The sequence below is a fragment of the Gallinula chloropus genome (assembly GCF_964237585.1).
Source record: "Gallinula chloropus genome assembly, chromosome: 5".
NCBI lineage: Eukaryota > Metazoa > Chordata > Aves > Gruiformes > Rallidae > Gallinula > Gallinula chloropus.
In genome coordinates, this window is record NC_140090.1 from 22,013,893 (window position 1) to 22,040,780 (window position 26,888).

Below are 26,888 nucleotides of genomic sequence, written 5' to 3' on the forward strand. Positions count from 1 at the left end.
ATTATTTTAATTCCAGTAAGTCTGTAAGATGGAGATTTAATTTTCCTGAAAACTTACAAAAAAAGAAGAAAACTAAAATGGAGCCTTAATGGAGTACGGTAGGCCAGACTTTTCCCAGTCTCTCATACTAGAGAGGACACTGCAGCAAGTGGCAGTTACTTGAGGAGGGAACTTCCTTCTCCAGCATAGATCTTGGGCTCATACTCCAGAGCAAGTCACTGTTCTCCAGCAGCACAATAACGTGACAAGCAACACAGAAGTCTAATGTTATCCAAAATACATAAGTAGAGGCTCTTCTGAATCTCATGCTATCTTCTTGTTTAGTCTGGATTCCCATTCATCCGCAGAAGAAACCTGATTTATCTTTATCATTCCTTTAAATGTCTAAAAATAACTTCTCAGTAATACATGAATTCTGTTTTGTGTCCACAATGACTGTTAAAGCTGGTGTTCGCATCTTAAGCTGTGTTCATCTGTGACACAATGCATAGGACGTGTGCGCAAAATACCCTCTAACCTGTTTTCCTACTCCTAGATACAGAAAGAGCCCACCTCATGGTATAACTTCTCCACATTCTTAGAGATCAATATAAGATTTGGATTCACTATACCAAAAGATACTGTCACCAGGAAGCTGAGGGTAGAAGAAAACACTCACTTGTAAACACCTACAACCAGTATGCTTTCTCAGAGCTGTTGTCCCATTATAAGCTTCATGTTCTTTCCAGCTGGTAAAAAATGTATCAGATTATTTAAATTAAACTGGTATTATTTGTGAGATCAATGACTGCTGGAAAAAAAAAATCAGAAATGTATTTGTATGGAGTTTGCATTCTGTCAGTGTGACTGCTAAATTGACCCAGAAACAGCTATTTGAAAACTATAGTTATAATTTACACAGAGTAAGAGAGGTGTCTGCTGCAAAAATTAGCTATTGTAGTTGCTGTGTTCTAAAATGAAAAACTAATGTAAAAATGAAAGCAATTAAAGCAAATTTATGTAGGTTCAGGACCAAGAAACACACTTCAGTGTTGAAGATGAATTACCAAAAATCAATTGGCTGAACTGATTACAAGTGTGAAATATCCGACTCCTACATTCACAATTTTAGCTGTAAACTAGAAAAATATTACTGGAAAGCCTCAAATACAAAATTAGTATTTTATGGCCAAAGGAGAAGCATATGTAAAATGCCGAAATAAGACATATTCCTGTTCTCAGATGCACACATTATTCAGATGATATTAAAAAATGTTGGCAAATAAATTGAAAAACAACAGGTCTTTCTAGAAATTCATTACTATCATCTTCATATGTCCACCTCTGAAGAAAAATGCAACTCCTTCTCTTGCACATTATACAATTTGCCTTGGTAGTTTCACTTCAGTTTTTGTGAATGGCAACACCCATATTCCTAGAAAATGCAGGGTGGTTATTCAGTGATCAGCAGCCATCTAGACAAGTCAGCTTTTCTAATTTTTCTTAAGGTACAGTATGGACCCTAACTCACACTGAAGACTACAGAAGAGTGAATAATCAACTCTGACTCCTGCAGCTGCTAGAAGCTATCCCAGCAGAGCACCAACCAACCTGTTCCGCTTATGACAGGTAACAGAATCACGGCCTGACAGAGCCTGACTGCAAGTGCAGTCTTTTTCCAGTGCTCGTCCGCACCAGTTCAGAAGATATACTCACCAGGCAAAAACGATCCATAATGATCCAGTGATTTTAAAGAAAATCTTCCAATTTGTAATAGTAGAAACTTTAGCCCTAACTGGAGCTGATAATTATTGCCTCTAAAAGCTTCATCTCACGGAGTGTCGTGAAGACATGCTCAGTTTGAACCACACATGTCCGTATTACTTCTGTTCGGGTTAAGTGCCATTTTGGAGGATCAGCAGTAAGAGGAATCAAGCACTTCCCTGAGATCATGATCAGTCGGCACAAACTCAGCAGCCAGGGAAGAAAGCTAGGAAAACGTGATACGTGTCTCCATAGGATAAAGTGGCAAAGTACTTATTAATTTAGAAGAACTGGCAAACAGCAAAGTCATTTGCTACCAGTTCACACGTGCACCAAAGTTAACCGTGGAACTCCATTCCCACATGATGCTCACTGGTGCGGTTCACATTTGGCACTGCTTTACCCAATTCTTCACAGATGATGGAGCAGTCTGATAATGTGTAACGCCATTATCAACCCCACAACCCAACTCTGCTTGCTGACATCCATGCAAACCAGATCTAGCGCGGGCAGTCTCGTCACTCAGAGCACACCAGCCTTTTACACCTTGCCCTCGGGTCACCGAAGGGAGGCCGGCTACCCGCCTGTCCAGCCTACGTTTAAAACCAGCTGGTCTCCAGGCACGGCGGTGGCTAGCCTGGACCCTCGCTCCCCGTGGAGCCCAACCGAAGGAGAAAGCGAAGCCCCGCGCAAGCATGCCGCCCTGGCCTCCCCGTGAGGCGAATCCTGCCACAGGCACGACCCACGCGCTCCAGCCACCGCGCGAGCCCCCGCGAACAGCGAACCAAAGAGCGCGCATGCGGGACCGCGCCTGCCAGCCGCCCAGCGGCACGCGGTGGCGCTCGCTTCCCAGACTCCGCGGGCGCGGGGCCCGGCCGGGCGCCCAAAGGACTACATCTCCCATCATGCAGCGCGCGGCAGCGCCACGCCCGAGCCGTAGGGCGCTGAGCCGAGGCCCGCCCAGCGCGGCGCGCTGCCTGTCGGGCGTCGTTGTTCTCAAAGCTGCTTCACCAGCGCTACACGGGAGGGATTCGGTGTTAGGCCTTTGGACGTGTTCTATCTCGTTCCCCAGGCGAATTCCTTTCAGACCGCTTCCCCCGACGGTGCGAACGAGTGGGGCGCTGGTGTCTGAGCGCACAGCGGTTCTGTACTTACCTCCGTGTCCTTCCGCAGTTCCTGTAAGTTCTTGCGCATCCTGCAACGCTTTCGGACGTGGTTTGGCCCTCGACGCCTGCCGTAGGCTGCTGCCTGTCAGCTGCCGGCGCCTTTGTGAAGCGGCGGAAGCGGAGCGGGGCGCTGTGGCCGAGGGGCGGTCGGAGCAGAAGGAGGTCCAGCTGCCAGGTGCGCGGGGGTCCCGCGGTGGCCGCGCCGCGCCTGGCGCTGCGGTCCCTCCCGGCCTGGCCTCGCTGCCTGCCTGTGGGAACTTTCTGTCTTTCGGCCTCGCCCTGTCGAGAGAGGGGCGCGGCAGCGGGGTGGGGCCGGGGGGGTGCGGCCCGCGCCGGGGCTCGCTCCTCGATCCGTGGGAGAAGGGGACGGGCGGGCTTAGGCAGTGTAGCCGCCGTCTGGGCCTCGGGGTGTGGTAGGGCCCTGTCAGGGTGGGAGTGCGCTGCTGCGCTCGCCCGCGTGGGATTCGGGCGGGGCACTTGGTCCCGGCGGTACCCGCTCCGTACCGCGGCCAGCCCGGGCGGGGCGCGCCTGTCCTCAGGAGGGCTCGGTTGGTGCCGCTTTGCTTGCCTGGCTCGCCATTAGACAGGCAGGGATCCGTGGTGCGGTGACAACGCACCTGCCTACCGCCTTTTGAAAGCGACACGGCAATGCCACTCGATAACGCTGGCAGTGGATTTCTTAAATGTACTGACTAGGGTTTAATCGTTTGCAGAACGGAGGAATACATGTGCTTACCCAAGTATGCATCCTACTAGGCATATTGAGCTGCATGTATGAGGCTTGCATCGTTTTTCCTGCTTTTCAGTGCACAGATGCGTTTTCAGTCTCATAGTTGGCACACAGTTTCAGTTCTTTGTTGTTTTCAGTCTCGTAGTTGGCTCTTCAGCTGTACAGAGACCTATGGCAAGATGAGATAGCCCCATCTTTTGTACCTAATGCTTCTTTCAAAGCAGTTCCTTCAAACAGCCTCAGAACTACCTTAGGAGTGGATGCTGCCACTGTATCCTACTTCTGTTCGTATTACATCAGTTCCTTTACTACTGAGATTGTATTAAGTGAAAGAAATGTGGAAATAGGAATGTGATTTTTTTTTTTTTCAACTTTTATTTTAAGGCTTCTCAGAGTTTTGGTTTTGGCAAGCTAGTGTAATTCCTTTAATAACACACTTTTTAAAGGAAAGCTGCTATTAAACAAAACAACAAAAAAGCCCCAAACCAAACAAAAAAGAGTGATATGATCTCTGTTAATCAGTGTTTCAGCCATGTCTGACAAAAGTGAACTGAAGGCGGAGTTGGAGCGTAAGAAGCAACGATTAGCTCAAATCAGAGAGGAGAAGAAGAGAAAGGAGGAAGAAAGAAAGAAAAAAGAAGTAAGAAATAATTTTCTCTTTGAAATTTGACTTTGCATATGTAACTTGTGCAGAATTTAAGAGTAGGTTCACTTAATCATTTGCTACGTGTTATTCATGGAGTGTCTATTTAATGGTTGGTTGCTGATGCAAACACAGCGCTTTTCTGATAAGAGCAAACACCTACTTCTACTTCTTTAGAATTATCCACATAATAAGGTAGATGTTTTTTTTAAACCCTATGCTTGCATAAAGTTTGGATTTTTAAAACTATTTGTGTACATGGGACATAATGAAATCACTGTGAATTATTGCACAAAAGCTCTGCTTAGTGAGTTGTGATGGTGTTATTTACAGAACTTACTTCTGAATTGCAGTTCTGAAATGTCTGTATGAAGTGTATCTCAGTGTTATTATTGTACAAACAATGTGCTACATTCTTCTGCTCTTTGACTCATTTTTAGCCTGGATTTTAAAATCAGAGCAACTCTCAGGATGTGTATGCTGTGTTAGACTGGATTTGTTAACAGTCTTTTGGATTGCTCTCTGCTGAAGTATGTGACAATCAGTGATTTATTAGTGTGTTTCACCTGAATGCAGATTATGCCTCATAGAATGAACTTTTGCTGGAATGTTTGCAAGTACTTTTTCAATACTCCTCTATGTTTTGGTGATGATGTTGTTGGTGTTCTAAATTAGCGTATGACTGAAGACTGGGCCACTGCCAGCTGCATGATTCAGTCAAAAAGGAGAGGGAAATATCTCAGATTATGTTTTGATCTTGTGACAGTGCATTGTCTGTATCTGAGATTCCATGTGTGATGCAATATTTTATCAGTTGAGAATTTGATCTGAAACCTGGGAATTGCCTTTTGAAAAGGAATTGTGCAGTACATTAGAAGCCTAATGTTCAGTCATGCCAGGAGCAATTAAGGCTTTAATCGTGGCACAGGGAAGGAATAGCTTCATCTAGATTTCGCTGCTTCTATTAAAGGCTTGTAAATATCAACTGATACAAATACAAGAATACTCACTTGCCAGTGACTGACTTGTGAACACCATAAGCTGTGAATTATATTTCTGTGACTGAGTTACAGTTAAATGAGCGTGAAAGGATATGGAGCATTCAGTATCTTTCACAGAAGAGCCTGTGTTATTTCCAAATTAAGAGGATGGAGGGTACTTTTTATTATCCTTTTTTTTTCCCGAAATCTAGCAGATAGTAACACAACTTAAAGAAAACTACTTAAATGCCTTCTAATCTTGAAGTTACTGCAAAGTTTTAAGAGTTTTTCCTTTTTTTTGTAAAATCTGAGGTTCAAAAGAAAGATTTCTCACTGAACAGTTTCTTGATGTTTTTGTTTTAAAAATAGCTTAAAATGTACACATAAACAATAATTACTTTTATAATTTTATAAATTGCTACACACTTTAGTATGTCCTCTTACTAGTCAAGTGTCCTAATACTTTCTTGACCAAAAAGAGGTGACTCATACTGTCATTCTAACAATGTAATATTTTCTTTGAAAAGGTTATTGTCACTTTACAATTGGAAAAATATGTTTGTGTCTTTAGAATACTTTTATGCACAGGTAAATAATACTTTTTTTACAGTCTTTCCTTTTTATGACACTTAGTATTACTGTAAAAAAGGTACTGATTTTATGAAGTGTCAGTCATTTTGATGAATAAGGTACTTTTTGCATGTTGTATGTCTTTTAAAGAGAGTAATAAAGCCACAAAATTTTGTGATTTCTGTTTACTTTATCTACAGAAAGGCCCATCAGACTTACTAGAGGTGAATACCTAATCTGTATGATGATGGGTTTCAGTAGCATAAAAACCAAGTAAAAACAATAAACCAAAAAACAATAAATAAAACCAGGTTTTAATACCTGTTAAATGCTATAATTATTGAATTACTCTTAGACTGATCAGAAGAAAGAAGTTCTTCCTGTACAAGAAGAATCTGATCTTGAAAAGAAGAGAAGAGAAGCTGAAGCGTTACTTCAGAGCATGGGGTTGACACCGGAGTCTCCTGTTGGTAGGAATGTTAATGCATAGTTTGAGATAAATCTTTGGGAGCTTTCTGTTTGGATTGTTTTGGTTTGGGTTTTTTTTTTTTGGGGGGGGGGGGGGGGGGTTGGTTTGGGTATTTTGGTGGTGGGTGGGTAGTTGGTTGGTTTGTTTAGAGTGGTTTTTTTTTGCTAGGGTTGTGATATTTATATAACTAGCATGAACATTCTCTAGCTAGTATTTTTTGGGGGTATACATGTCAGGTTTTTTTATTATTGTCCTGCATGATCTCTGTTATAAATGTCAGGTGATGTGCTTCATTAGACATTAATAGTACTATCTTTTAAACATGCTGTTTATGCTTAGTGAATTATTTGGGGTCTTTTTGTTATCATGTGTTTGTTGTTTGGTTTTTTGTTTTGTCTCTTATTTTCCCCATGCATTATTTCTCTTGTTTTCTTCCTTTCTCTTTTTCATAATCCCAAATTTTAATTATGATATTCTTGTGCAGTTGGATTGTTTCTTTTCTGCATCTTCTACACCCTGATTTTCCTTGTCTCAAATACCTGACTGACGTTGGAGTAATAGCAAGTCTAAGGATAAAATTTAATTACCAAAGATGATGATTCATGTCTGTGCCACTGTTGGATGGGTTAGCATATTGGTTGTTGCTTTTTGCCTTTACATAGTTACATCTCTGGGAGATGGAAGTGAAGAGGGTGATAATTCAACTCCACTATTTGTCTCTAACTCTGAAATTTAAGGGGTTTAAAACTTACTTTTCAGTTTGGCTCAATGGTAAGGGTCTATTTCCACTGCATTTGCAAACACACTATATCCATAAGAAATTATTTTTTTATCTGTGACTACATTTTCATAATTGATTTTACATAGTTCTCAGGTGTTCAGAGGTGAATGTGGAATAAACACTGTTATGGCGGCTCCCATTCCAGCAGCCACAGCATTCATTTTCAGTGGTTTGAACTGCTCTCACAGATTAAGGCTCCGTTAGCACTAGTGTACAGCAGTCTGAATTCTTAGCTATTAGAGGTTTTGTTTGGCAGGATAAAAGTTGAACACTTGTGTGAGTTTTTCTAAGGCAGCTGATGACACACTTTCAGAAATTTCTATGGTTTTTGTTAGGTTGTTTTTTTTTAATCTGTGAGAGAGAACATAAAACCCACAGGATAGTCAGTCCTCAAAGCAAGTCATTGCGTACACTGAAAGTAGCTGTTACACACCCATGTGAGTGTTGTATTTAATTCCATTGAGCATCTACTTAGACGCACCCTTCAATGAACAGAGATTTGTAGGGAATTCATGTTGTTCCCTTTCAGAATACCCAGATCTGGTCCGGATCCTATATTAAGCTTAGACACCCTACTTGCTACGTTTGAGTAGCATGCCTGAGGCACTGGCTCAACCTGCTGTCTGGATGCTGGCAAAGTATGACAGTACAGTGATTCTACTTGAAGCTACCTCACAGCTGACCAGTTTGGCGTGCAGATAGCTTGAGCTCGCATTGTAGGTGCAGGTGGATAGCTTGAGACTAGATTCCTTCATGGAAAGTTGTATTAAAAATTCCTAAGTTGTTAACTGCCAGAGAGAGGTAGCTCTCTTACAGGAGAAGGGGCCGTAACAGTGTCAGCATGCTTTTGATATCTACCATATTGTTACATAAGCCATAAGTTAGTGAACCAAAATAACCTTCTGGGAGGTATTAACACTTTCATCCTCTGCTGGGGCAGGTGGAATTTTACTTGGTCTTTCCGTGAGACTGTTGGCCCTTAAATAGGTTTCCCCTCTCTCAGGGGAGGGTGTCTGTAAAGCAGTTGCCCCACGAGAGGGTGCTGTAGCATCAAAGGTAACCTCCTGGGGTCTTCTGGCCAGCGCTGCTGCGGGACAGAGCTGGCTGGCTCTGTACTTGGTAACCAGGTATGTTGTAATGGCACCCCTTCAGTTAAGGAAGGGTGATATTTCAAGTGTCATCGTTTCTGATCATGCACAGAAATTATGTAGGAATATAAAGGCCTGTGGGCATGACATTTAGTATAGATTATTCAGTAGATGCCAGTGATGTGTTGAAGAGCATATATGTACTTTTATATATACAACCATATTTACTTAGATATATGTGTAAAATGTGTGAATTTGTATGAATTTCTGAACTATTATTCTAGACCTATATAAAACTTTCTCCTGTAGGAGTAATGAATATTTAATAAATCAAAGTATTGACTATAATTTTGTAAATTTAGGGCAGAATTTTTGTCAAGCAGAGTCATGTCTCTGTTTTGGGGTGGGATGGAAACATTCTTCAGAATTCACAACATAGTTGTGATTTCAGGAATCTCTCTAGAAAAGTGGCAGATCTCAATTCAGAAGTCTCCCTTGCCTGACCCCTGGCAGAGGGGATACCAACTTATGTATATAACTTGTATGCAACTTGTGTTCAGCAGGTTAAAGGTTCTCTTAAGGGATTGCTAAGGAGTGACTGTGTTTTATGAATGTTTTATGTATCACTGAAAAATGAAGCATATAAGGGCCTTCCACACACACCCTGATTCTTAAGCACAAACCAAAGTTCCATTGAATAGTTTCACTATTTCTAAACAGGAATATTAAAATAGCTTTGTGTTTGTATCAGATTGCATGCTATCACTCACTATTATATATCAGTTTGTAAAAAAATCCTGCTTTTTAAATGGTAATTGCAATCTTCATCTACATGATGAAAACTAATTGGCTTTTAAGAAAAAGTACTAGACAGTATGTAAAAAGAAAGAAAACACAGAAATTCCCCAAAACCCAGCACCAGAAACTTTGTTGTAATATACAGGATTTTTTGTTCATTTGATCCAGGCTAGAACAAAAATAACAGTTTGCTGTCCAACAAAGCCACTTCTTTTGGTCCGCTCTTGGTGATTATATATTTTGAAATCACATTACTAGTGAAGTATACTTAATATCTAATTTTTAAGGAAAGCTGTTGTCAAAACTATATGAACAACTGTCTTCCTTTTATATGTAACCAACATGATTGAGTGGAAATTACCCTTTGAAAATTGATGCCATCATTTGTCAGAAGTTCAATTTAAAAATACTTTTTTTCCACTCATTTTTCTCTTAAATGTCTCTCCCTCCATGTCCTTTTCTATGCTCCAGAAGCATAAATGCCAAGCAATTGCATGAAAGTCCAGCATGAATTGTTAACATTGTCTTTTCCCCTCTCTTTCTACTATTCATTTTCATCCATGTATTTTTTTGTTTGCCATCACTTTTTTTTTTGATACTTCATGTTAAATTAATTTGAAAACATCCTAAGCTGTGCAACCTCTGCGAGTAGTAACAGCGGATACCTGTCTGTTTCACTATTTAGTCCCTCCTCCTACCTCTCCATCTTCCAAATCTGTGAGTACGCCAAGTGAGGCTGGGAGCCAGGACTCTGGTGATGGCGCTGTTGGATCTAGGTATGTCACTCTCCTTCTCATATTCATTTGCTTAACGCTTGTCTTCTGAAGAATTAAGTTTTAGAAAAATCAAGGTTAATTACTTGATTATAATATAGTAATATGAGGTTACAGTGTTCCTGAATCTGTGAACAGTGACTGGTTTATGGAAGTAATTTCAAACTTGCAGTGCAACTACACTTCCTAATGTGAAATTGGTGACATTAATGTGGAGTTGTTTAAACTTGTGAGTTGAAAGTAAAATGAGTCTGAATGTCTTGTGGTAATGTCCTTGTAAGCATGAATGTCTCATTACAGTAAAAAATGGGAAAAGTCTGACTTTGGGGCTCTTTCCACTTTTTTCTAAAGGTGGGTCCCTATGGATGACAGGCAGTCTCCTATTTTTCTTCTAACTGGTCTAATAAAAGATACTGTCTACAAACTTTGCGTTGCTTCGGATTTCTTTTTTTTTTTTCCTAACTCAGAACAGTATTTCTTATTATTTCACTTTGCAGCCATCCCTGTACACACTTACAATCTCTTCCATTTGGCCAAAACATGACTTAGTACAGCCACAGGTTTCTTTCTGTCCAGTACTTGCCACTTCTATTTGACCATTTTCTAGTGCATGATGCTTCAAGAAGTGCCGCTCTAAAAAGCATCAGATAAATATTTGCCTAATTAATTTTGGTAACTTTTATTTTCTTGGCAGATTAAATTAATTTACTTAAAATTTACTGAGTATGCATCGTGGGTGAAACTAAAGCAGTGATCATCATTTACTTCTGTGCTTATATGAGTAGTTGTTCTGGAGAAAATGAATGCTTAAAAATGATACTTAGAATACTTTGAAATACCTTTTTTAAAACTGCAGTAACAGCCAGGATATGTGTGGGTTATGCATGTGTAACAATACACAGTCTTAGTCTGAAAATATTTAAGATTTTAATGACCCAAACAAAGGTTACAAGATGCCTGTTTCAAACCATTGAGTTACAACAGAATACATGTGGCAGCAGATATGAACCCAGACATTTTTTGCTTTTAAAAAAGTGCCCAGGTGTGGTCTTGTGTATAGCTTATGCACAATATACAACTGAAGGTCACCTGTTACGTTAGTAAAGAATGAATATACTTGTTCCATAGCTGATTAACAAGCAAATTTTCATTATGTGATTATTGCTTATTAAATTGTTATTCTTTTATATTTAAAATCACTACCTGGAAGAAGCCAGGTTTATTGGGTGATGACATGTTGTGTACTGAATTAATCTCCAGCTCGGTGTACTGTGCTCTCTGTATGTTCATTGGGCACAGTAATACAATGTTGTACACATACATTTTCTTAGGAAGCTTTGACTTGCATCTTAAGCTTCTGCAAGCTTTAAAGCTAACTCCATCTCTTGACAATTTCCCAGACAAGGAACGATTGTGGTCTTGAAGGCATGGAGGTATGAATGTAGAGCTAAACTGAAGGCTAGGTAGAGTTGCTGTTAGGGAATAAGCGGGGGGATTCTGACCACTGGATAACATTCTTCACCTCCCCCAGTAAACAGATGTCTATCACCTAGTCTGTTAGTACACAGTTGTACAGCATTCCTAATGTACACTTGAACCTGACCATTGGTGGGAAAGTTGGGACTGTGTGATAGCCCTTAGAGCTATACCTGGCATTTCACAGGTGACTTTCTTATCAATACAAGATGTGTTAGAAAGCCAAAGTTGTTCCATTATGCTTGATAGTCTTAAAGGCTTTCATATTAGTGTGTTATTTCAGGGAGGGGGGAGTTTGGGGTAGTGGTGGTGGTGGCTTTTTTCCTGGCCTGTGACCATTTGTTCTCTGGTCATGCTGCAGCTATACAAAGATGATCTCCTTTGTTAGTTTAGTCTTTTCTCCTCTGTGATGCTGAGTCTTTTCAGTAACTTCACTTAGTAATTAGCAGAGCAGTGTTCAGACTCTGTTCCTGCTGTTACTTCCATCTGTCTTGCTGTTTTCGTCAACAGAGATTTGGTTCCCAGTTTGGTACTATTCGTTCTCTATTTTCCTTGGAGTATAAATTCAAGACTGGAAATTAATACAGTAGGCTTACTTTTACATTAGGTGGTTGCTTCACAGGATTAGTTTAAATGCAGAAGACACTTTCTGAGATGTAGTAAGTGTTCAGAACATAGCTAGATACAGAGACTTTTGGGTATGTGTGAAAGACTAGGAACTTCTGTTCACTGAAGCTTGTGGGTAAATTCAGTTAACTTTTAAGGTGTAACAAACATTGGGAAAGCAAAAGGAACAGTGTTTTACATTTGTTTTGGTACATGTATAATAGGTGAGTTTTAGCTCAGAATATATTCTTTATTTTAAAAGAACATTTCTGAGAGATTTAACTGTATAACCTGTACTGCTGGTTTACTTGAACTGATTTAAAAGACAGATTATCCCTGATAACACTGAAGAACTGCTGAAAGTTAAAGGAATTCTTTGAAAGCAGGAAAGCAACCTCAGTAAGGGCTAAGTCTTAAGTGGGCACAAAGATCAGAGCCTTTTAAATTCATACCCATTCCCCCAAGTTCCTCTCAAGTGGGACTAATACAGTTGAGAAAATCTTTGACAAGTATTGTCATAATGCAGCATTTGGATCTGTAGATAAGTCATCCTTTGCAGAAGCAAAGATGCAAGTGGTGGTTGTTGGGGTTTGCTGCTTTCTTTCTCTTTTGAATGTATGCTTGAACAACATACAAGCAATATCCAGTCTGAAGTCTCAGGCTCTAAATTAAACTCCAAGCTTAAGTCTATTTAGTCAAGATAAATAGCAGAGACCTAAAGAATAAGTAAGCTCCAAGTATTTACCTTTATGGTGAAATGGTGTGTTTTCAGATGCACAGAATTTAGATATTTAGGTATTATGCTATTGCTGTGGATGCAATAGCAGTTATGTAGAATTATTTGCTAAATATGAAGACAGTGGATTTGTATTTAACTATAGTTATTTTTCTAATGCATACTTTCAAAAAGGTAGTGTATGACACACCCATATTTATGAAGTTTTATTGCATTGTCTGTACATTTTTGAGGTCAACTTTACCTTTAGGAATTGTGCACCTGATTTATAAGAACGTTATTGTCTATGGAACAAAAATATTTTACTTACAATAAAATATTACATAGTTTTGATTTTTTTGTTACAAGCCGTTATTTTTAAAAGAAATATAATAGCATCCAAGGACTTCAGAAAAACTACACATGTTCATCTGTTGATCTCTCTTACAGGCTTGGTTTAAAATTCTACCTAAGTCTGGTAGCTGGCAGAAGACTAGACAAAAATTTGTGGAGAAGGGATGAAGGCTAGAAATGAAAGGAGAAAGAGGATTTATTTCTTACAAAACTGACTTGAACAGAACAGATCTATTTCATTATTCCACAACTTTAAAATGTGTTATTAATATAAAGCCCACTATTTCTAAGAGATTTAAGTATCTTAAACAGAGTTGGCTGTAAATCAGATGACACTTAGAAGCCCAAGGCAGTGCTTAACCCGTAATTGCTGCTATGTCACATGTTGGAAACTCTAGCAGTTCTCTGTCCCAGTGGAAATGCATTTTTGCCCCTCCACCAAAAGGCTTACATGTTGACTCATTTCCTTTACCAATATGACAGTTTCCTCCACATATTTACTGCTCTGGGCAAGACTGCATTACGTTAACGAATCTGTCTTCTATGACATGAACAAATCTGAACAGATTTTAAAAAGAATTTTATGTTTTCAATGAGTTCCTGTCAGTAGTTTTATTTGCCTCTCATAAAAGCTGCATTTGTTTAGCGAGCTCTTACTTTCAGTCTTTAAAATAATTTAATTCTTTTCTAATAGCTCTGAATTCTGCATTTGCTTTTTAACTTTTGTATTTACTGCATGTATTATTGTGCTGAATGTTTGCTGGATTTCCTGTAACTGATGTTACATTGCTTTGTTTCTTGTGAACAATGAAATAACTACAAGCTTACTGTAACTCTAGCATTTCATAGTGTGTATTTGCTCCACTAATCTCTGGCCTTTTTTGCTAATGCTGCATGATTGTTCAACCTGGGGTATCAGGACGCTGCATTGGGATACTGATCCATCAGTTCTTCAGCTCCACTCTGATTCCGATCTGGGGTATTGCATAGATTTCTTATATTCCCTCTTTCATGTACTTATGGATAATAAGAGCTTATTTTTTTCTTTAAGACTTCCAAGTTGTTGTTAAGAGACTGTTCTGTAAGTAGCAGAAGCTCGCTATCCCTAGACTTAGTGCAGTTTGCTTCCAATGGGAACATTTCCAATTATTTAATGTACATAAAATGCTTATTTCTAATAATAAAACTTACTTATTCTTGTTGTTCTTTAAGACTTTGTTTGGGAAAATGTAAAATTTAAAATAAAAATACTAGATTAACTTTAAAAACAGAGTGCTTTCCATCTTTTCTTATAAATGTGTTTATAAAAGCTGTAGTTAATTATAAGTACTTATTAAAACCACTATCATGCTATAAGAAATTACTCTGCCTGCAAAAACTTTTCAAAAGGAGTTACTCTTTTTTTTTTTTTCGTTTTTATCTTTCAAAAGGGGTGGGTAATAAGAACCAAATCTGATATAGGTAATTTGTAATAATATTGCAATGATCTAACAATAATGCACACTGAAATTAACTTTTTTAGGAAGTTACAATGAGTGAATTAATACTGCATGGTTTTGGGAGTGCATTATGCATTGTAGTTTCATCCTGGCCATTTCTACATTTATGGGATCCTCCATAAGCTAAAATCAGAAAGATCATGAGATTTGCAGTATTTTATTCTGGAGTAACATATTATGGATGTGTGACTTGCAGATTAGACTTGGACTCCTGCATTCTAAATAGTGTCTTTGAGGTAGACAAAAAAGGACAGCAAAGTTAAAAGGACTAGGAAATACTTTTTCCCTCCAAATAACTAAGCTGCTTTTTAAGCTCTAAAATTCTAGAACCATCATTGTACAAACATGACTCCTGTGAGGAGATCTAGGTCACTGAAGATAGGGATGTGTCATGTATGTAGCAGTGTCCTAGTCAACTACAAATAACAGAACTTTAAAATTATATCCTGTAGTCCATGCATATTCATTTGCACATTTTTTGTCGCAGTTGATTTAATAATAATATTAGTTGTAATCATGTGACTTCAAAGTTAAGTTTCTGGTGGATTTAAGCTTGACTAAGCAGTGCTGTGACATGATGACTTGGGTATTATTTTAGGCAAAATGTGAAGTAATCCATAAAGTTAAATACATCTTCTGATTTTTCTATTAATTTTATTTAGACGTGGACCTGTTAAACTTGGAATGGCGAAAATTACACAAGTCGACTTTCCTCCTCGAGAAATTGTTACTTACACAAAGGAGACACAAACACCTGTTATGACTCAGCCAAAGGAAGGTGAATGGTTAACTTCTTACTACCCTTTTTTTTTTTTAAATTGTAGTAATGAGGACTGACTGAATTAGAGCCGACGTTTGTGGCCTTGAAACTTAACGTAGAATAAAGTTTGATCTGTGAGATAATTGATATCAATTCTGTTAGTAATTCATATATGACTTGTTTAGGAGTTTTACTGGCATTCTGCATTTTGTTTAACATTACCCTTATTACTAATGCATTGTATTTTCTCACTCCTAACATATGTTCAGGTTAGACACATAGTTGCTTAATTAGTTGACAACTGATAAGTAAAAGTGGGATTATCTTGCGTTTATGATACTTAAGAATACCCTTGCAATTTACTTGAAGGCTGTGTGTCCTTATAAGAAAGTTAACAGTTAACCCTCCCAACTTTTTAAGAATTTGGGTTTTTTCTTTATACCTGGAGCTTATACATCGAGTTTTAAAGGAGGAAACTAATTTCTTTATTAACCCATGCAATGGCTGTTCTCAGTAATGGAATGTAGGATTCTTTCTGCCATACTTGGTTTCTTTTCAGTAAAAAAACTTTTTGAAGAAAACATAGATACTGGTTAACAAAATTGCTTTGCAGTGTTGAAAGACTTGTTTGGATGCAAGTGAAAATACTAATATTGACCTAGTTTGCACGTAGTTCCACAACAAAAGTCTCATAATTTATACTTTGAGTATGTGTCTTTGCTAACAATTTTAGGACCCGATTCTACATTTGTGATTCTGTGTATTCTGCTCTTTGGTATATGAAGTTTTGGGTGTTTGTGCAAGGGGATAAACCTGAAGAGAATACTCAACTGAAGTCTTACACTGGTGTTTACAGAAACTGCATAATTTACCTGAAAGTGTAATACAGATTGTATAGTGTGTAATGCTTAATACAAATGATGCAGAAGTATTGTTCTTGCTCCAGTCTACATTGCTCCTGACAAAGTGACTTCAAGATACACTCCAGACAAGCATAACTAGATGCAAATGACACTGTCAATGAGTTTAAGTGAGGTGGAAAGTAGGGAGGGGGGGAAGAAAGGAAGAAATTGCAACAGTGCTTTGTGTTGAGAAGTTTCTGTCTGGCCTTCTTATCTCTGGGTATTCAGTATAAGGGATTAGTGTGTCTTCAGAACAGCAAACAGATCTCTGAAATTTCATTATTCTCTGAGCCAGAATAACAGAGGATATGCTTTTTCTCTAACCACATCTCTCTTCCATTCCTTGTTTTATCTGTATGCCTGCCCAGATAGGTGTTTCAGGTTTTCCTGCTTTCATTTCTCCCGTGCCTTTTCCTTTCTTTAATCTCTCAGGCCTTATTTTTGTCCTCTCTGTCAGGTTCATGGAATCTGAAGATTAGTTCATAGCTTATGTGCTTGAAGAGTTTTACTTCTGCCTGCTGTCAGTGGAAATTGCCTGGGATTGTATGATCTTGGTTTCACACTCAGTGGATAGGCTGTAGTTGAGGTTAACTGTAGTGGAGCTGGAAAGGTGGGTGGTCTGTATTTCTGTGTTTACCAGAAGGCGCGCTCAATACAGATGATGTCTCCTGATCCATTCCACCCTAAAAATAATATGGTTTTCTTGGGGGCCATAGCCATTATTTTATGATGTTTACCACACAGAAGTCACTTACAGATTTTTTTCATCATTTCAGTGTCAAGGATCTTTTTAAGGTCTGTCTTAAGAATGCCCAAACGCATTAATAAATAGGCTCTCTGTTAACAATTTATGATGACATTTGACACAGGACATGGGTTTAAAAAATAAATCACATTGCCAAAAAGAGATTTTTATTATGGGAAGGAAATGTAGAAATGTTGAAAACAATGGACAAAAGCAGTATACTGAATTCTCAGGGTGCAATTACATAGAATGTATCTAATTTTAATTAACCTTGTTGATTCTTAATCTCATGATCTGAGTTGTGGAGTTTTAGTTTAATAAGTAATATAAATTAAAGATAATCTTACAAAGTACACATGAAAGTTGAGCTTGCAACTAAATTTATACATACAAGTAATGTTCAGTAGCTCCCTTGTACAGCAACAAGTTGCATCTCAGCTAGGTTAGATCCTGTATTCACGCTTTTCTATAAAATGGACTGTTAATTTTCATAGGTTTTAATATGCTGTTGGAGCTGTGCTTTTGAGCAAAGGAAAACAGAAGCTGTTTTATTAGATATGCTGAGGAGTCATTCTCCAGGTTTAGGTCCACTTGTGCTGAAGGTTGAATTGTGCCAAGGGAGATTTTGAGTTACCTAATCTGTCTGGTGGGACAGGTAAGAAGTAAGAGAAAAGAACATTTAAACTAAAGCAGTTCCAAATTGTCATGGAAATATTTATGGTAACACAAACAAAATTACAGTTACATAGAGGAGGCTTCATGTCCTCAACATCGAAATTGACCTTTGAAGATGCCCGTTCTGGATTTACTGTAACAAACAGTTGAATTAAATAATGGATGCTTTTCACCTGAACAGTTCTGGTTTGAAATTGTGGAGGTTACTCATTTCAATTGATAGAAAAGACTGTGTTCAGTAGTTGAGAGATCCAAACCAGGAAAAATCCATACTTGGAGAAGGGAGGTAGACTGTTTATATGGTCATGCTTCTGGGTAGTGCAGATGTGTTGCACCATCATAGACAATACTCAAACATGAAGGAACGCCCCCCACATACCTTATGGATATGAGGCTTCTTGGCTGCAGTTGTTCTGAGCCAGTGATTCTTTCCATTTATAATGAGAGAATTACTAGTTTCTGTGCAGTCCCAGGTGCTAGAGCTAGAATTTGACCTCAGTGCTAGTGGCACTATAGCTTCTTTATGGTAAGACAAAGAGTATCCCTGCTGGAATTACGACTTTTTCACATTCTTCATCTATGCCCCTTTGAAGTGTTATATCCAAGTAGATAGCCTTATCTTTCTCTTCTAAAGTGCCTAGCTCTTAATTCTGAAATTAAACAGCTTCCTTAGGAGGTGCAGGTATTTAGTATGCTAACAGTTCTCACAATTTCTGTTATATTATTGCAGAGTATATGATATTACTATATGTTGTTCTGTTTCGACCACAAAGTATTTGAGAAACTGTCTGTCGTGGGAAGATTGATTCCTTTTATATTATAGTAAAACAATAACATCAGGATCCTTCCTAGAAATCAGTTTGACTCTGTGATTATAGACTGAGTCATCTTTAGAGCACCAAGTATTTTGCCACAGGATGTCATTCACTGTATTCTGAACAGTGGGGAATATTGAATTTCCCCATTAACTGACGTTAATAAACACGCTGCACAGTTCTTACAGGAAGATACCCACATCCAAAGTAGACTTAGAAGGTAAATGTGCAATGCTTGTTTCATGGGCTTTTTATATAATGGTGCAACCCAGAGCTGCTCTTTGAGCTGCTCTTTCCTCAAGGCCCCATGTATACAAGTGGCTAAGGATATAGAAGAGGAACACAATCAGAAATGCTGTCAGGTGGTGGTCTTGACTCCTTGGTTTGATGAAATTACTGACATGTTTGTAATTTTTAATCTTTTTCACACTTTTGTTTCTTTTTTTTTTCTCCAGCGTTTTCATTAGGCTTAGTCTTCTAACTCTACTGTTTCTGTAGCAGCTGTATTTACTCTGTAAAAGAAAGGAGATGAAGTGGTTCAGTGTTTTGAAGATGTATAAGACAGAAAATACAAAAATACATCCTTTTTATTTTTTTTCCTTTTTTTTTCTATTTCTTGTTCTCTGGGCATGTATATTCCTGGTTTGTGGGCTTTTGTGATTCTGTGTTACAATAATGATGACTGTCCCTTTTGTTAAGGGACCAAATAAACTTATTTTGGCTGGTTATGTGTTGTGCCATACTCAGTGCTCCCTTATTTCATAATTAATGAGCCTAAGCATCTGTCACTACTACGCTTTAATAACTTTTGTCACCATCATAACACGAACATCCTGTATTTAGGCTGTTCCATTCCCCAGCATTCCTGTTCTTCCATCCCCTTTTCTACTATCTAAACCCATTTCTGTCTTCCTAGGATGCTGTGTATAATGCTGCTGTCTGCTTCTTTCACTGTCCAGTTGAGGACGCGGGTGTTGTGGTGGGTTTGTTTAGTTAATGCGGTCAGCTGGTTATTAGGGCTGTTATTTAGCCTCTATTTGGCATGTTTTATCAGCCAGTAGATTTTCAGGTCTACTCTCTGAAAATGCATTTGAAATTGTGTTCCCTTTATACACTGGTTTCTTTCTAGCAGGCAACAGAAGCAGTTTCAGCAACGGAGTTACAATTCAGATGTGAACTCTGGTGTATGTCTTAATGTTCTGCAGGCTCCACGTTGGCCACCACACAGACCTGTAGGTCTTGCTGCATTATGATCTACTACTGTTAGATCACTTCCTTTCTGATTTGCTACTGTACTGTTCAGATTCACACAGGGAAGAAATTTGTCACTAGAGTGACTGATAAAGATGTGTCCTTAAAGTAGTTAACGCAAAGAAAGGTAGGCATGAAGGGGAATAGGATGCTCCTCAGCTGTCACGGTTAAGACTTTCCCTGGGCTAACGGTGTACGTGTCACTTAGTGGTGCTGTACAATCTTGTGCATGTGCAGTCACAACTAATTGCAAACAGGATTATTGCTTCAGTACCACTCTTTGAGGAATTGCTGCCTGGTAAAACTTCCAAGACACAGAAGGAAAATACTAAGCGTGTTTGTTCTTTTAATTCTGACTTAAGCAGAGTAGTAACAGTTTGATGTGTAGGATTGGCTTCTTGGATGCTCTTACAGTGAACGTAGCCTTTTTCACAATTTAATATTTTAAAAAGAAATAACGGCCCCTTATGTTCATGTATTGTCCTGTACATGCCTTAAGTGTACAGTGAAATATAGATGGGAAAACTTGATATGAAGACATTCGGTTTAACAAAAGCCACCCATTTCACAGATGATTTAACTTTGATTAACCTACTCTGCAGCAACAGATTACTCAGACAACTGGAACTTCACTCTATAGTGTTATTGCTAGGTGCAGCCTAATTTCCAGCACTGCTTTTCTTTCTGTCTTGCCAAAATACATCACAATTTTGATGTTAACTCCAAAGTAAAAATTCAGTGGTTCATTAAACATGTTTTTTTAGCATTCATTGGCAAGAAATTTGTTGCTATTAAAGTAGTTGCTGTTTTTACACAATCTTTATTGCTCGGTTTGTAACCTTAGGTCCCCTGTTTGCCTGTCAGAAGTAACATGTAGTTAATACTTTAGCATATTATACTGAATATTCATGAAAATGTTGATGTGACATAGAGTCCCATTTCCTCTCTTTTTGGCGTTAGGACTTTTCGAAGTCTTAGGAGCCTTAATGTGTGATATTGGTTTTGTTATGCTGACAGTTGAAGCAGCATAACATGCCAGTTGGTACAGTCAGTAATGAATAAGGAGGAGGAAGTTAGAGCCCTTAAGGTTTCCAAGTTTATGTAGCTGACTTGAAATTACCGCAGTACTCCACTGTATCTGACATTCCTGACTTACTAGATATGGAAGCTTTCAGAAGCAGTATGTCCTGTCTGGGTAATACCTTATTGTTACATCAGTTCATTGCAATTGCCAGCCTCTGGCCTGTTATTAAACCAAATTATCATAAGTAATTAAAATACAACTTTATTATCTCTTTCTTTGTCTAAAAGCTTTATTCTGACTTTTTAAATTGTAAACTTCTGTGAGGAAGCATCTTAATTTCAGTTAAGAAAGCATCCTGGTTTGGGATAGTGAGGTGGAGAATTTCTCTCTGTGTGTGAGGGGGATATCTTGTGTTGCTTGTTTTTTCTTCTGTGTTCTCCAGATCCCTGAATGAGAAAGTTTCCATGTGGTTTTTCTTTTTTAGAGAGAAGGTTTTAGATTTATGTAGTTGCAGATAAATCACAGTGAGATGACATGTTCAATTTCAAGTCTGATATTTTAATATTCGCAAAGTAAGTGCTGTATCCTGCATTTAAATGCAGTAATATCAGCTGGCTGTATGCAGTGAAAGTACTATGAAGGAATTTAGATCTCTCTATAATATATGCCATTTATGTTTCAAACATTAAAAGGCAGGAGCAATCAACTATATGATCTTTTGAATAAAATATGTAGATTAGAAGGTCACTTAGCACTAAGGGGTTGACCATCTGCATTTGACAAGAATTTGACTCCTGTCACTGAAAATGGTACTTAGAATCAGTGTAGTATGACTAATGGGGGGTTGGGCTGAAATTTCTAATTTGGGACTTTCAAAGCTAGAATAATGTATCCAGGGTGACCCAAAACCAAATTTCTGAATTTGAAGGCATCACTTAAATCTGCAAGATTGATTGGCAGGGCAAACGCGGGGCGGGGAGGGGGGTTATCCAAGGGGCTGAATGCGAATATGTGGTCCTGTATTTGTTGTCCCCCAAATCATGTGTGTTAACTCATGTTACATTTTTAATTAATCAGTGTTCACATCTGTAGTGATCTGACATTTAAGTCGTCCCTTCTTTAGAACTGCTACAAGTTACCCAGTTTTCAGCTTACTGGTCCGCTGTGCATGCGGATCCATCTAAAAAGGAGCAGTGTCTTTCTGTTTCTCTGCGTGATTATTTTGCCCAAAAAAGCTTTCATTTTTTTTAAGTAGCACAAAAGCTGTAATTGGCATGCTTTGTAAGGAAGTGTCAATGTGCAAGAGAGTGGAGATCACTAAGAATTCTTTTACGCGTTCTTTCCCCTTTGCACCACCGCCTCCTCAGCAGGGTCACTGAGATCACTAGCTTTTCTTGAAATGGCCATTTTCACTGGCAGGTGCATTATACCCTGTATTTTCAGATTGTTTTTCCATTCTGAATGTTTGGCAGGTTGATTGCTCTGGCTGCATTGACGGAGAAAGGGCTGACAAATGCGGTTGGGCTGGCTGAAAAGACAGTGATTACTGTTTTCCTTTGTGGCTGATTGAGGCCCTTGAAAGGAAAGATTTTAACCTTCACCATTTGGTTCAAAAGTATGAGCATATATTGAAATCATTCATGCCATTTATCCTAGTTCTGTAAACTTGTCAGAACGTAAAAATCGCTCAATTTCAAGTAATGTAGGATTGGCATACGTCATTATCATTTTGATTAAGTTGGAGTTTGTATTATTGTGTGCATTATACAGTGTCATTTAAAGCTTTCTTTCCTGCAGGTACAGTTATATTTTTATTGCCTATACTATGGAGTTAGAAAGATTTTCAGACCTCTTTAAACCTATCACTATGTGTGTGGTTTGGCAGCTGGTATGGCCTACAAGCTGTATTTTGTTTGCAGGGTAAAGGCTTGTCTGTAGACCTCCTGGAGTGCTGGTAATTGCACAGGCTTGCCATTGGGGAAAGACATGATTGGAAGCAGTCAGGCAGAAAAATGTTGTGCCATCCCATTGCCACCTCATAGCAGAGAGACAATCCTAGCAGTACCATCTGGTTGCTGCTATCTAGTCAGCTGGCCGGGCTGCTGAGACCATGGCTTGGCAGCTGGTTCCCATCCCTTGACCACGCTTGCTTTTTTTTTTTTTCCTTTGGCCCCTTTTTTTTCCTTTTTTTGCTTTTGCTTTTTGTGTGTGTGTGCGTGCATGTGCTTTTTTTTTTCTTTTTACTTTGTTTTTTGTTGTTAGGTAACTTTGAACGTGGGTCAGGGAGATGGCTGCAACAAACAAGCCTAGTCCCTGTTGAATACTGTCTCATTACTTGTGATGAGGCATGCAGCAGCCTCCTGCTGCCATTCCCTTATAGACAGATGACATAGCTGTTTAACCAATAAAAATAGTCTTTTCAGAAGCTTATTCTAAAAAGTGGATGAAGAAAACCCAGGAAACGCATATTTAAAGTAATTTAAAGTTATTTTCTGGTTTACAGTATTGAAAGAATAAAATATAGAAATGCAGAAAGTGCTGTAAACCTTGTCAGTATTCCCGAACATTAACATTTTATGTTATTCATTGCAATTAGGGAAAACACATTTTGCTGTAAAGTTCTCATTGCCAAACATGATACAGATAATGAGACTTGCATTTAGAATGACAGAAAAAATGTAATCTCCCTGCTATTATCTTTAGCAAAATTTGCCTCTCAGAATAGCAACCTGAAAGCTAATGTAAGCCATCTTCATGCCATGTGAAGTCCCATTAGACTCTGATGGTTTCAGATCACAAGTAAGCAGCTGCTCTGTAGACTATTTTAGACATTTGATTTTTCTTTATTCTGCAGCATTAATGTGTCAGTATGTTACACAGAACATGCATCCACCACATGGTTATGTGTGGAATCATAAATGCCTGTAAGAGAGGTTTCCACTTTGGATTCTTTACCATTTCTTATGTGTCTTATTTCAGTTTACACAACTACATAATTTAGTGCAACTGAAATCCAGGTGTAGACAGTGCTCCAGCATCTTTTGGTTTGAGGTAATGCTATCCTGGAGAATACACTTTACAAATACAACCATTTTTAGCTAAATGATACCATTTTACATCCGCTTACTTGCGATTCACATGGAGTGTTACTGTTCCTCACTAAAAACATTGACGGCCTCACTGTAATCTTTCTCCTTAGATGAGGAAGATGAAGATGATGTGGTTGCACCAAAACCATTAGTTGAACCTGAGGAAGAAAAAACACTAAAAAAAGAGGAAGAGGAAGAAGGTACAGTTCTGAAGACGTTCTGAGAGTTCTGTAAAGAAAAGCATCAATAAATGTTTTATTTCTTTTCTTTCCGTTAAGTTGAAATTAATGTGGTTAACATTTTAACAATAAGCTAGCAAAACATAAAATGTAAAAATTTATTTAAAATTTATGGATATTGGGAAACAAATTTTCTAGCATCATGAACAATTCTCTGTTTTTCCTTGGAAAGAATTGGTGAAAGCATGCGGTACAGACAATGTATGTGTAATCCTTTTTCAGCTGCTCCACATGAACTTACAGAAGAGGAAAAACAACAAATTTTGCATTCTGAAGAATTTTTAAGTTTCTTTGACCACTCCACGAGGATTGTCGAAAGAGCCCTTTCTGAGCAAATCAACATTTTCTTTGACTACAGTGGAAGAGACTTAGAAGACAAAGAAGGGTAACGTGAATGTTGAATACTTTACTGTAAATGTGCAATATTTGTAATTGAAGGAGTGATCTCAGATTAATATCTGCTACTTGCCTTTATAGGGAGATTCAAGCAGGAGCAAAACTGTCCTTGAATAGGCAGTTTTTTGATGAACGTTGGTCAAAGCACCGTGTTGTCAGTTGTTTGGACTGGTCATCTCAGGTAAAAAATAATGCTTGCATCAAGCAGTTATCTTTTATAAATCCTTCTGGTTCTATGACTCTTCTGTAAGTACTATTACTACAGGCTGTATTTTTAAATGTGCTCCATAGGGGCTCCACAGTTTGCAAAAAATAAGCAGAGCTGTTAATCTTGTGTGAAAAGTAGTTAACAGTTTGTATTATGATGTGTTTGGCATATTTGTTTCTGGTTTATGCACTACTTTTTAGAAGCAACTGTTATCTTCACTGATAAAAGGTCATTTAAAATTATTGGGGTTTATATTTAAAACAAGTTATGGTGAAAATCAGAACAAGACTAATATGTGTGTTAATGCTGTTTTCTAAGCTAAATTTGAAACAATTACAGTTTTCACTGACAATTTTTCATATATTTTTATATATATGTAAGTTGGTTTTTGGTGTTCGTTCCTTTGCCAGAATAGGGCTTAGATTCTAGGATAGTCTGGACCAGTAGCTAGTCATCTTCCTTACTTTGAGTCTTTCACTTCTTTTACAGTACCCAGAATTACTTGTAGCCTCTTACAACAACAATGAGGATGCACCTCATGAGCCTGATGGGGTGGCCCTTGTATGGAATATGAAGTACAAGAAAACTACCCCAGAATACGTCTTTCACTGCCAGGTATGATTCCATCTCAGGAGGCTCAAGATTTTTGTGTTGATGAGCTCAGACAAGTGCATTCCTTGTGTTTGTGAACTTTGTGATTTCATTGGGCTGGCATTCCCTTTACCCATAGGTACCTGCACACAGGTGTTGATAGCTAGAGATGCCAATTTAGAAACGTTACTCTGTTCCAGAATTTCAGGGATCAATCGAAGTCAGTCTTGTTTGTGAACTCATTTTCTTATTTTATTTACAAACCAGAAAACCCATCTTGTGTTATGGTTGAACCACAGAGAAGGTTTGTATGGGGAGGGATTGAGTGGGATTGTGTACTACTAGAGCTTAGTGCACTGAATGAAATGAAGGTGGTCTGAGGAGATGGAGCAAGGATGAAAACTAGAAACATACGAATCAAGAAAAAGGCAGATGGGGGGGTTTCTAGTACTTTCTGAAAGAGAAAGCATGCAAATCTCTTCTATTATACCAAGCCTGGGATAGCCACTTTATTTTCAAAATGCCATCATTCTGAAAATTTATAAAGTTGAATCAAAATTTCATCTGCTGGTGTCAGACTCGTGTCAAAACCCAGACTGCAAAAGTAACTTTATTGTATCAAAATGGATTTGTACATTCTCTCAAAAAATGATCACAGCACATGAAAAACATGATTAAAATCTTGTGGATTGCTGGGCCTTGCCTTGCTAACGAGCTATGCAAAGAGGAATACAAATGTATACCTACGAAAGAAACGAGGAGGAGAGGTTCATTTCACAAATACAAATTAAAAGACTGTTGGGAGTTCACAAAGGGCTTGTGAATCCTCGAGTAGTTAGACAGTGAAATAGTGTATGGAATAAATCTAGGCAAAGAAATTTCCCTGACATCTGGTCCAGTTTGCTTTAGCTTTAGCTTTAGCGTTGTTGCATTGTAGGATTTTTGCGTCTTTCATTATTGGGATTTATTTTCTTTCCTTTCAGTCAGCAGTGATGTCTGCTACATTTGCAAAATTTCATCCCAATCTGGTGGTTGGAGGCACGTACTCAGGCCAAATAGTGCTATGGGATAATCGCAGCAATAAGAGAACCCCAGTGCAGAGAACTCCACTTTCAGCTGCTGCTCACACGGTAGGGGGTGAAATATCTTCAAGGACTGTTCCCTGTTGAGATGTAGTTAACCTCTAGGAAACTCTGTCCAGTGCACTTGATTGATAATGCTTATGTCCATATTCTGCCAATGCTATCACTGAAGAACTGGGCTAGTCATAAAAATCAAGGTGTTAGCAAAACAAGTATCAGTTTTATAGGGGAGTATTCTTTGTACCGGACTGTGATTGATCTTCTGTGCTTTGTTAAATGGTGAAGTTATATATTTTAATGTATGTTAATTATACCAGAATTGGTTGTTACTTGGAAATTCCTTTTTCTGATAGCGTTTTACAATTTTTAGCACCCAGTGTACTGTGTAAACGTTGTTGGGACCCAGAATGCTCATAATCTAATTAGTATCTCAACTGATGGGAAAATATGCTCTTGGAGTCTGGACATGCTTTCCCAACCACAGGTAAGTTAACTTTACATATATATATTTATATAGTATCTCTTCCAGGTTAATATTGTGTAAAAGCTTAATGAATCTACAAAGCACTAATAAATCCTGTCTGTTGATCCCTTTGTATATTTTTCTTGCACTTGTGTCAGTGGTGAATACGATTGTAACACGAAATAACAGTTCTGTACACCAAACAAAAAAACCCCAACCCTACCATTAAGAAATCTGCAGTACTTTGTAGATGTTAA

The 26,888-nt window shown here is 38.4% G+C and overlaps 1 protein-coding gene across 2 annotated transcripts in view; it reads left to right on the forward strand.

The window, feature by feature from the left end:
- The first annotated feature begins 2,758 nt into the window (after positions 1–2,758).
- DYNC1I2 (dynein cytoplasmic 1 intermediate chain 2) overlaps positions 2,759–26,888 on the forward strand; it is a 28,962-nt gene continuing 4,832 nt past the window's right edge. Inside the window, exons 1-11 of one of the 2 annotated variants that reach the window (XM_084264258.1) lie at positions 2,759–2,921; positions 4,162–4,279; positions 6,188–6,302; positions 9,654–9,744; positions 15,054–15,169; positions 23,763–23,852; positions 24,114–24,276; positions 24,369–24,468; positions 24,985–25,110; positions 26,070–26,216; positions 26,539–26,652. In XM_084264258.1, coding sequence (XP_084120384.1) covers positions 4,172–4,279; positions 6,188–6,302; positions 9,654–9,744; positions 15,054–15,169; positions 23,763–23,852; positions 24,114–24,276; positions 24,369–24,468; positions 24,985–25,110; positions 26,070–26,216; positions 26,539–26,652 — 1,170 coding nt within the window. In that variant the 5' untranslated portion in view covers positions 2,759–2,921; positions 4,162–4,171. The other variant, XM_084264257.1, reaches the window with a different exon arrangement.